The 12624-nt window shown below is 39.6% G+C and overlaps 1 protein-coding gene across 1 annotated transcript; it reads left to right on the top strand.

Annotated features, from left to right (window-relative positions):
* The first annotated feature begins 2803 nt into the window (after positions 1–2803).
* Positions 2804–12232, top strand: LOC124121405 (heat shock protein HSP 90-beta-like). The gene is made up of 9 exons (XM_046484404.2): positions 2804–2960; positions 4920–5463; positions 5704–5927; positions 6081–6305; positions 6583–6939; positions 7113–7260; positions 7541–7809; positions 8452–8785; positions 10451–12232. Exons 2-9 carry the CDS (start codon positions 4920–4922, stop codon positions 10561–10563), a joined length of 2214 nt encoding a protein of 737 aa, XP_046340360.2. The 5' UTR covers positions 2804–2960; the 3' UTR covers positions 10564–12232.
* Positions 12233–12624: the final 392 nt, after the last annotated feature.

Genomic DNA, 12624 nt, shown 5'->3' with positions numbered 1-12624 from the left:
CTCATTGCTCTCTGTTATCAGAGAGCATATACTATTATATGGTCTCTGCTGTTATATATCTGACAAATACTTACATGTAACATGTGTTGCTGTCAATATTCACAACATTGAGGCTACGGGCAACTTTACGTTGCATAAGACCTTCACATTTCGCGTACCGCATCGCCTTATAAGGCTGTACATACTGAAATGCATGCATATGATGTAGCCTGGTCAGCGATACTACAACATAGATATAGGAACGTATACAAAATCTACTTAACTTTCATATTCATACATCAAGGACAACACTTTCAGTACCGATTGCAAAACGTCAACAAAGATCAGCTGATCTCACCGCATCGCTTCGAAAGCCTGTCTAGTGGATAACTATACAATATGATCAGTCGTGGTCATCCCTGATGTATCATTAAATCAAAGAACATTTTTTTCCGGACATGGCAATAGATAAATCATTCTTTAGGCGAAAAGATATGCTGTCCACACACAAGCGTGACCGTTGCCGTCAGAGGTGAAGGTTATACTAGTTAAATGTCTATTAGGCGTCATAGTAACATGTAGTGCTCGTATCGCGCATACCACATGCGCCGTCAGTTTAAAGGGGCACTGATCTAACGCAATTCCCCGGGACTGGTTGTTGCCTTTGTTATTGTTTTTTCCCAGTGAATACCCGGATGTATAGCAGAAATCTAGACTAGTTCGCGACCTCTGCTGCGCCATTTGTAAGCGCATTAGTCACTTTTATGGATAGTAATAAGGGCGTATGGTCACTCTGATCAACAAAATGAAATACAGTTTTCAAGATAATAAGGAAATGTAGGTATCTTAGTGAGCAGCATCGGTAATGGTGAAGGAAGTTTTGATAAGTCACTTGCTTGGTAATTTTGCGATTTTCGTTTACACTATTTTGACTTGCAACACAAAGTATATATTTCACCTGAGCATATGCTTTTTTTTATAGTGTGTATATTTTTTTACTGTCAAATGTGTAACAAATTTATTAAACGTCTAAATATTCAGTTATTTTACAAAGTGACTGAAAACATTTCCATCTGTATTATTATGACAACGAATTCCAAACATTTTGATGTTTAATGTCATCACCAAGAGACTGAAAATGTAACGTTGAAAAGTACATTTCTAAGTTGTTTGGCTTTTAATCTTACATAATAATCTGTTGTGATGTTTGTAGGCCCTTTTGATCGTCTTGATCAATCTGGACAGATTTTTTAGTCAAAATGACTGAAATATTTACACATTTTATAAATTGCCTGAGAGAATCACATTTTACAAATTGACGGTAATATATACACGCTTACAAAGGAAAAGACCTGTGACAACAACGTCTATCGTGCATTGAAGAATTTCCCAACCAAGACGTAGAGAAACAAGAACGAATCGGTTCAAATGAAGGAAAACAAAATGCAGATATCATAATTACAACCTACCAAATTTATGTGTATACGTTTTAGGCAGCTTCCTTGTTCGAGGAATGTATCCATGAATATCCACACAAAGGAACAATATCCCACTCGTCTGCAGCTGTACAAAGAAACTTATTCGATGTCACGTGTCTCAGTAACAATCAAATATTTTTAAAGATATATATCGTTCGGGATATTATAACCCGTGTTCGTTTCTCAACTGATCGCTTGGATTGTTTCAGGTGTTTTACGTAGGTGTCAAGTCTCAATGGTCGGCTGAGAAAGCCCACGTGACAACTATTTTCATAGCGTCCACGGTTCCTAAAAATTCCATTGAGTGATAGATAACAATGATCAATCAATCAACGTATTATCAGTTAACCCTTTGAACAAAGTATGTTGTTTTTACATCGGCACTTCACGCCATGATACGAGTGTATTCCCTTTGTTTTAGTAAACCTAGACATGTAAACACTCACTCTTGACATATCCACTGTGCAAGATAACAGTGATTAATCAATCAACGTATTTTCTGTTAATCCTTTGATGACTAGGAACGATCCGTTGATTTACAAAAAAAAGTAAATCAACTGATCATTCATCTCTTGCTGGGCTGCCTCGTGCATATTACATAACACACATTTCACCTCACTTCAAACCTGGATTTTGATTGAATAATTACCCGAGACACAATAAATGCCAAATGTGAACCTTTGTCAGGTAATCTGAGTGGTGCTACCACTAATTGTACCTGTAATAAATTCATTAACTGAGCATCAAGTGAATGGAGACAAATACACAAGTGTAGGGTTATACGAGAAAACGTGGATGACAACAAGGGAGTAGTAATCGTATTATCGACGCAAGCCGAAATCCGAAAATGCTTTCACTGCATGGATACTGTTTTTAGTATTAAACTATAACCATCTGGGGTATTTCCAAATGACGACATCCAATGAGCTCCCTTGTTCTTTTTGTCTGTTTGTTTAGGCTGAAGAAATGAATTAACATGCGCCCTTTGTCGAAACCTTTATAGATCACAGTTAACCAATCAGTGTTCAAAAATGTGTAAAACAAATATTGCCTCCAGCCTCCAAGTTTATTTAGCTGTCCTTGCAGACGGTACCCCAGTCTCTGGTTACGCTCAGTTGCGTTGCGTATCATCCGGGTACTCGCGGGGGGAAAACAATAACAAAGGCAACAACCAGTCCGTAAGATCAGTGCCCCTTTAAGGTTGGACCGTCCGGGTCAGCGCTCCCAGCGGGTTAGTGAAGGGAAGATAAATTGAAAAAGATCGCCCATTGTTATAATTTGACTGGGATTTGTCTATTATTAGCCGCGCATTTCGTTTTGTCGTGCGGAAGCTTAAATACAGTATAGTTGAACTACACGCGCGATTATAACAGGCATACCTCTCGATAAACGTAGCTCTGAGGCCTGGTCTGGGAAAGGGACGTATACTGACCTGACTCCACGCCGACATTCAAGCCACACTAATACCGATAGAGGGGAAGGAGGGAAGTATCTTTATTCAAAGTAAGTATACGATGAAATACCTACATAATGATAATTGGTGACAAATAACAAATATCTTTTACCGTTTAACTCTAATTATGACGTTACACTCAAGGGATTATCAAAATGCGTATACTTCTGATTAGCAGGTATACCCGAGTCACCATGAGCTGATAATAATTAAATGTTATGTTTAGCTATGAGCTGCTTTTTAGTTAAATGTCAATACTTTCATTTAAATGTCATTTTGCGAAGGGAAATGTTAGTCTTTATTTCGTCAAGAGTATGATTGATCCAGAAAGTACTGTACTACGCACGTGGCTGGATTGTTCTGGAAAGATCAGTGGGTGTGGTACAGAGAGAACCGGTCAAAGTGAAACTAGGTGTTGTGCTACGGGTATTTTTGTGGAGTAAGGGGCAGGTTTTATCAAATAATCATCTCAATTTGCTGTAATCGTGTGTGAATGCGTTCACAGAGAAATACATACATTCACCTCACTTCATTTCTCAACTGCTAACATTGGAACTTTATGTTTGATACAAGCCACATACAGTTTAGGGTCATATTGCCTGCCAGGTCCTAATATTGAATTTGAAGGTCACTGATAATGAAACATGAGAAGGATTTGTTCTCCAATAGCTAGATAAAGCAGATTGTGAAAACGGGACTGGACTTCGCCTGCAGTTGCGTTTTGTCAGACATGTCATTGATATGGTATTAAGAATATTTCTTTATTGCCCCTGGGGATGTTTTTGGCACGCTTGTTACTTATGTGACATACCTGTGAACATCCGGGTTAGAATTGGTCTTCAGCAACCCATGCTTGTGTCGACTATGCTTGTCCTAAGAGGTGACTAATGGGATCGGGTGGCCAGACTTAGTTGATGCGGGTCATCGTATCCAGACGCGATTATTTACAGACCGCCGTCATATAGTTGGAATATTTCTGAGTGTGGCGTTAAACAACAAACAAACAAACAAATTGTAGGTATGTGTTGTGCACTATCGATGTCAGTTGTATGAAATCAGTAATAAAGCACTATGAGCTACTCATCTTTCCTTGTGCAGGCATGCAAATTCTTTGCCAGTTTATGTCTGATATTCTGAAATATGTGTGTTTAGTAAATGGTGTTTTATTAGGAACATACATTGTCTCCAGCACGACCTTGTGACAGTACTTCCCTTAAACCTTTACACTGACTATTATTGAAAGGTGTCATGCTAACAACATTTGTTTGTTTGTTGTTTAATGCTGCACTCAGCAATATTCCAGCTATACAAGGGTTGCCTGTAAAAAATCGAGTCTGGACCAGTGATTGACATCATGAGCATCGATCTAAGCAATTGGGATACAATGACATTCATCAACCGAGTCATCAAGTCTGACCAGTGATCCCATAAATCGCCCCTTACGACAAGCATGGGTTGCTGAAGATCAATTCTAACCCAGATCTTCCTGGGTGTCATGCTAGCTGAAACACCAGGTGTTTAGCCATCACCAGGCAAAGTGTTGTTTAATGCTGTAGTGGTATATTGGTGACTGAGATATCCTCCTGGGCCCGGTTCCACAAAGCGATCTTAGCGGTAAGATGATCGTAACTCCCATACTTTAACATAGGCTTACGACTGTCGTAGCGCTAAGATTGCTTTGTGGAACGGGTCCCTGGGCCCCTTTCCACAAAGCAATCATAGTGCTATGACTGTTGTAAGCCTGTGTTAAACAATGGGAGTTACGATGATCTCAGGCCTAATACCGCTTTCTGGAACAGGGCCAAGGGCCCCATTCTACAGAGAAATCATAGCGTTAGGGATGTTGTTGGTCAGTGTTAGAGTATGGGAATTTGGATCAACTCAGCAGCTTTGTTTATTTGGCTCGCTGTGAAATAGTATCACCTGGATCTGATTTGTGAAGGAAGAATGAGTTGCAATGCTTCATGTAAGGAGAATCCTGTACAAGGTTTGGGGTTTTCTATTTCTAGATGCCAGAACCTCAAGAAGCAGCCCCAGGAGAACCTCAGGAAGCCCAGATGGAAGAGGCTGAGGTTGAGACCTTTGCCTTCCAGGCAGAAATTGCCCAACTGATGAGCTTGATCATCAACACTTTCTACTCCAACAAGGAAATTTTCTTGAGAGAACTGATTTCCAACTGCTCTGATGCTTTGGACAAGATACGTTATGAATCTCTCACAGACCCATCTAAACTAGATGCTTGCAAAGACCTTCATATCAGAATTGTTCCAGACAAAGAACTTAAAACAATTACAATCGAGGACAGCGGTATTGGTATGACCAAAGCTGATCTTGTCAACAATCTTGGTACCATTGCCAAGTCTGGAACAAAGGCTTTCATGGAGGCCCTGCAGGCAGGTGCTGATATCTCTATGATTGGACAGTTTGGTGTGGGTTTCTACTCCGCCTACCTTGTTGCAGACAGGGTGGTTGTCCAGACAAAACACAATGATGATGAACAGTACCTCTGGGAGTCGTCAGCTGGAGGGTCTTTCACCATAAAAAATTCAAATGGTAAGCGTTTGGAAACTGATTACTAGAAAGTTAGATGTTAATGTTACAAGAAATAACATTAAAGTATTTCCATGTCCCTAAAATTTAACTTTTAAGCTGCAAATTCATTAGTTTTTCATCCAATAATTTGTTATCAACAGTTGTGGATACATGTAGCATGTAGTCAAGTAAAGAAAGAAGGCAGTGATTTTATTTGTAAGTTAAAATGGATTTCTTATGTTTTCCCCTGTTATTGTTCAGATCCCACCCTGCAACGGGGAACCCGCATCACCCTTTACATGAAGGAAGACCAAACCGACTATCTCGAGGAGCGTCGTGTCAAGGAGGTTGTGAAGAAGCACTCCCAGTTCATAGGTTACCCAATCAAGCTGATGGTTGAGAAGGAGAGAGACAGGGAGGTGTCTGATGAGGAGGAGGAAGAAGAAAAGAAAGAGGTTGAGGAGAAGAAAGAGGATGAGGAAGAGGTGGGTCCCCTGAACTGTTTGACAAATTCAAGTAGTTGCAATAATTTTTACTAAATTCAAGGTGTTGCTGCAGATTAAATTGTTGTCTACTGTGTTGATGTCATTGCCTGTTAGGTGTATTCCTGGAGTAATTAAAGTTGCATTTAATTTCAGAATGAGGAGAAACCCAAGGTAGAAGATCTTGATGAAGATGAGGATGAAGACAAAAACAAGGACAAAAAGAAGAAGAAGAAGATCAAGGAAAAATACACAGAAGATGAAGAACTGAACAAGACCAAACCACTGTGGACCAGAAATGCAGATGATATCACACAGGAAGAATATGCAGAGTTCTATAAGTCATTGACAAATGATTGGGAAGACCATCTTGCTGTCAAGGTACATAGGTTATAGAGAACCGAACTGATGTAAACTATTTGTCAATACCAGAAAACAACCACTCTTGATTATACATTGGAACAGATTCCATTGGGCGTTTAAGTGGAAATAGCAGATATGAAATAATGATATGAATTATGGCAATGGTTAGTTATAACATTTACATAACCGCAAAAGGGCTTGCCAGTGACATTATGTTGAACAATTTTAGTTAAATTATAAATGATCATATTAATTTGTGGTGAGAGGAAATTAATTGTTCCCTTTCTGATTTCAGCACTTTTCAGTGGAAGGACAGCTGGAGTTCCGTGCTTTGCTGTTTCTGCCCAAGCGGGCTCCATTTGACATGTTCGAGAACAAGAAGAAGAAGAATAACATTAAGCTGTATGTGAGACGTGTGTTTATCATGGACAACTGTGAAGATCTCATTCCAGAGTACTTGCACTTTGTGCGTGGTGTTGTAGACTCTGAGGATCTTCCTCTCAACATATCCAGAGAAATGTTGCAACAGAGCAAGATTTTGAAGGTTATCCGTAAGAATCTGGTGAAGAAGTGCATGGAATTGTTTGATGACATCATGGAAGACAAGGACAACTTCAAGAAATTCTATGAACAGTTCAGCAAAAACCTCAAGGTATTCATTTAAATATACGCATTATTTTAGGTACAGTTGGCAAAAACATTGTATTTAATTGTCGTGTAATTGGGTTTTCAAATAAGTGCTCCAACTGTAAGCTTGCAGGAGCTCCAAAATCTCGATGTGGTACATATTCAGTGGTTGCTAAAATGGTTTATCATTTGATGCAGCTTGGTGTCCATGAAGACTCCACCAACAGAAAGAAGCTGTCCGAGCTGCTCAGATACTATACATCCCAGTCAGGGGATGAGGTGACCTCCCTGAAGGACTATGTGTCGCGCATGAAGGAAAACCAGAAGAGCATCTACTACATCACTGGTAAGTCAATGATATTAGTTTTTGCTAGATTTCATTCTTATCAGTATGGTGAAATAGAAATTCCTGAGTCCATAGAGATTAAGGTTTCATACAGTCCTGGCATGTGAGGTTTGAATGAAGTTATACATGTAGTGATTTTTCTCGTTAACATGTTAAACATTCTAAAAAATATTTGTGATTTTATGAATGATGTGAGGTTAACAATTTTGAAAGTAATGTAGACACTCCATGTCTTTTGAGCCAGTCTGAAACCCTGTCTTTCATCTTGATCTCTTTCCAGGTGAAAGCAAGGACTCTGTTCAGAACTCTGCCTTTGTTGAGAGAGTGAAGAAGAGGGGATTTGAGGTGATCTACATGACTGACCCTATTGACGAGTACTGTGTCCAGCAGCTGAAAGAGTACGATGGGAAGACCCTGGTGTGTGTCACCAAGGAAGGCCTGGAACTGCCAGAGGATGAGGAAGAAAAGAAGAAACTTGAGGAATCCAAGGCTCAGTTTGAAGGACTGTGCAAGGTCATGAAGGAGATTCTTGACAAGAAAGTAGAAAAGGTTGGTTCTTGATTTTCTTGACCATTTTGAGAGATTATACTTGCATAGTTCCTGCTCGTGTTCACATAGAAAAGACCTTGAAACAAAGAAATCTTTCAATTTTTATTCTGTCTAGGAAGTCTTGGAAACAAATTTGGTAGCAAACTACTACTATATGTTTATGCAAATAAGTAAATGATTGGGAAGTTGGACAATTTTTGTCTGGTATTATAGCTAAAATGGATAGAATTATCATTAAACTGCCCGCATGTTACCAGAGATGAGAGGGCCGCTGTAACTTATTAATGCCCTCATATTGCTTGACGACGGGCCATTATCATGCCCGTTGTTAGGTGACGTCATAGGATAGGATTGGTGACGTCACATTCAATAGTGACATCATCTGGTTTGTTCTACGACATTTCCATATTTGTAAAAGTGGGTCATTGACGTTCGTGTTAATTGCAGTAAATGTTTCTAAACCGATATTGTCACATGTCAGTACAGCTGGTCAGCCAACATGGAGGATGATTTTGCTGGACATATCATGATATTATGACCAAATTTGAATAAAACCTGCAAGACATCATAAAAAATGAAATGATCTGAAACTCCAGAGATTATGTATTGTATGAGATAGTCATGATTATTTGTCTGTTTTAGGTTGTGGTTTCCAATCGTCTGGTTACCTCCCCTTGCTGTATTGTCACAAGTCAGTATGGGTGGTCAGCCAACATGGAGAGAATCATGAAGGCCCAGGCACTGCGAGATACCAGCACTATGGGCTACATGGCAGCTAAGAAACACATGGAGATCAACCCTGACCACCCCATCGTCAAGACGCTGAAGGAGAAAGCTGATGCTGACAAGAACGACAAGGCAGTGAAAGATCTGTGCATGCTGCTGTTTGAAACCTCTCTCCTTGCCTCCGGCTTCTTCCTGGAAGACCCAACATCACATGCCAACAGGATACACAGGATGATCAAGCTGGGTCTTGGTAAGTTCTCAATCTCTATATCAGTGTGTTTAAATATAATGAGGGAGCATCACTATAGAGGTGTCCCAAGTGGGAATTCTTGAGCAAATTAGGTCTGCAGCATCCTATGCTTGGTTTTAAGAGCCGACTAATGAGGTCTGTTCCAATGTGTGACTTATCCATTGGTTTATGGAAAACAACAAATCACCACCCTTGGTATATACTGTAAATCTTGAAATTAATGCAAGTGTGAATTAAATGCGATAAAAGCGAGTTGTTTTTGCTCGCATTTACTAAACTATGTCTCCAAAATGACTATCAACAATAAGACAGCCTCATTTCACCCTTTGGATAGCGGAAATATGAACTTGAATATAAGCACAAACAACTTTTTATTCCGCATCATGGTTTATTGAGCAGTTGTAATAAGTAGGTAACAATGGTATTCAAAGAAAAGAGGTTACACAAAGGGCATCCGGTGAGTTATCACTGCTGATCAAAACTAGGCATCATTGAGTACTCCAGCAGTCCAGACAGATGCCACCCACGCATCACTGCGGCAAAGGCTGACACGATCCAGCTCGCTCCGATAGGCTTCCACACACTTAGCCTTTGTCTTGTGGCCTGCTTTCAGGTGTTGACACTGTTCATTTTCTTTTGGGAAGTGCTGTACTCAGTGCAAATAAGTGGTGCTATTTTCTGTTTGATTGGATTAAGGTAGGATTAAGGTAAGGATATGTATCATTCCACTGGGGAAGGGGCTGCATTAATATTGAGTCACATTTTTGGCCCGGGGCCAGCAGTCGCATTAATTTGGAGACGCATTAATTTCAAGATTTACTGTAATTTTTAAACCATGACACACAATCAGCCAGATAAAAAGAATGACACAACCAGCAAGGTTTAAAAATTATAGTAAATCTTGAAATTAATGCGTCTCCAAATTAATGTGACTGCTGGCCCCTGGTAAAAAATGTGACTCAATATTAATGCAGTCCCTTCCCCAGTGGAATGATACATATCCTTACCTTAATTCAACCTTAATCCAATCAGACTGTGTACTTCATTGGTTGTGCTGTTGGCCACTGGTGTGCCTTGCCTATAAGTGATTATTTAAAGACCATCATGACATTGCCATGATTGCTGTGAAATTGCTTACTGCACTATTAAACAACATTCACTGTCATGAAGTCAAAGTATTTTAAGGGTGTGTTGTAACTGTCGTTACACATTGGTCAATGCACCAACCTTTTAATGTCCTGGGATTTTGTTTGAGACAGGATATTTTTTTCAGTCAGCATTTAAAGACATCCAGATTTTGGGGGTCAAACCTGCGGACAAATTATTACTATTAAGCATTTTCCATCTTCCCGAGGACGTTAGTCCAGCCAAAATATAACTCCATAATTGCAGCCTAGTTCAGCAAAGGTGGAAACGTGACTTTTATAGTCGGTTAACTCCCTTGCCTCGGGAAGATGGCATTTTCGGACGGCCCCATGGTTAAAAATCTGTCTGTAGATGTCTCAAACTTATCCAACACAGAAGTATCTGAAATTAAATATGTTCACAATCTCAAAATATGGTTGCTGGCATGGAATAGCATTATATATTTGGAATAGCAGGTAATTGTCTTTTAATTGGCATCACATTCTTTGTCTTTGACATGTTTAATTCTTGTATTTCCAGGAATTGATGAAGATGATATCCCAACCGAACCTACAGCTGAATCTGGCACAGATGAGATGCCACCACTTGAAGGTGATGAAGATGATGCCTCCAGGATGGAGGAAGTTGACTGAGCTACGTTACAGCAGCTCCGCCATCTTTCTTATCAGAATATGTTTCATATGTTGATGTAAGCATTCTAAGCTGTCTTTGTTGTCATATTTATGTGTCAACTGTAGGAGTGAGTTTGCCATCGTTTTTATTCTTCAAGATGTATCTTTTATACATGATGCTAAAAGATGCAGTCTTGTATCTTTATGCTTTGGACCTCAGCTCTACACCAGCAGAAAATGTTCCATGCATTTAATGTTTGTTACGTTTTGGTATGACACTTTTTGACGTAAGAAAATGGAGTCCTGCACCTTCATGACTGAGTGACTCTCGAGGGTCATGTACGGTTGTGCTTTTTGATAGATATATTGTTTATTGTAGAACATATCATATATTGCATAACAATTTGCATGCTTTCGTTACTAATGCTTGTGCAGGTCAATGTGATTAATTTGAATGTGGTTCTTTCATACAGTATTACATAGTGATTGCAACATCAGTCCTTGGAAATAGTGAGTGAGTATGGTTTTACGCCGCTTTTAGCAATATTCCAGCAATATCACGGCGGTCCTTGGAAATAAATGAATAAACAAAATAAAACAAAAGCATCTACTCCCCCAGGAATACAGTACAAGTACCCACTCTGCCCAGCAGTGAATGGGTACCCGGTAGAATGAGATGGTAATGTGGCTGTTAACCTACTAGCCCCTCAAAGGCAGAATGGGTTGTATACTCCCCAGGGAGCTGAGAATCAAAATCGAGTGCACACTGATCCATTGACGGGGGTAATAATGTAAGTGCTTTGAGCATGCACCTTGTGTGTAGTGTCTAGCACAATATTTGTACACACATTATTAGTATGGCTGAAACACAAGTACCTGCTCGCCCCAGGACTACAACACCACTACCTACCTTCCCAGAGAAAAACAAACAACTATTGGTACCCACTGCCCCCCAAAACTACACCACAACATCCCACTATCACTAATGCTTGTGTCCAGGGTTGTGGCCGAGCAGTCTTCTCTATATGAGGCCATCTTCCCGAGGCAAGAGAGTTAAACGACTTTAAAAGTCCAGTTTCCACCCCTGGCTGGTATTATGGAGTTCGCGATGTAAGACCCGTTTTATCACAAAATAGATCTTGAATATCTATAAGATCGCCTTGACTTGGCGCTGCCATTTTGTTTGAATCAAATGCAAGTGATAAGAAAAGTGGAATCTGATTGGTCCATAGGAGAGGTTTAGAAGGGACGTAACTCGTAATAACCACTGGTGGCGCTACGATCGAGCCCAGGAATTCCAGCCAAGTTCGGCAAGGGTGGAAACTGGACTTTTGAAGTCAGTTAACTCTCTTGCCTTGGGAAGATGATATGAGGCATACATTCCATGTTTTTCCTCTTCAGTATATAGAGGAGTATGTCTTTATAGGATATGACACAAGCTTCACTTCAATTTCACATACCGGTAGGCCTAGTTGTATCACCATACTGCTGTGTTATGTAAATGATCAGGTAGCTTAGTGCTTTACTTTCCATTCCCATAAAATCTTCATGTATTCTACTTTTTCATATGTCTGTTGCCAATTTCATTTCAATATTTAATGTTTTGATCATATATGTCTCAGCTTGTGCTTACCTGAAGCATGTTGAAAAATGTAAAAGAACATGACAAAATAAAAGCTATGACATAACATTTGGAGATTTGTCATGATTGTGAAAGGTGAGAAGTGTAATGGCAAGTAAATACATGTCTTTCAACAAACTATGAGTGAGTGATTTGGGTTTAATGCGGCTTTGAGCAGTACTTCAGTTACATGAGAGTGTGTTAACTCATTGTGGGAGAAAAGGTTACTCAGGTCTTGGATATTTGCCACAATATTCAATGAATTTGCCACAGGTATGGTTAGTTGGTCATACAGACTCTGAAACAATTATATCCAACACAGTTCATGCAAGTCTAGATTACTGCAGTGTCAGAAAATGAAGAAAATATCTTGGTTTCCTTTTTATATATTTTATAACTATAGTTTAACTTTTTGTTCTTGTAAATTATGTTCATTTCTCAGACTAGATGTTAGTCTGGGT

This window comes from Haliotis rufescens, unplaced genomic scaffold (genome assembly GCF_023055435.1).
Source record: "Haliotis rufescens isolate VD_foot unplaced genomic scaffold, xgHalRufe1.0.p SCAF_3, whole genome shotgun sequence".
In the NCBI taxonomy this organism is placed as follows: Eukaryota; Metazoa; Mollusca; class Gastropoda; order Lepetellida; family Haliotidae; genus Haliotis; species Haliotis rufescens.
This window is presented reverse-complemented; position numbering and strand designations above follow the sequence as displayed.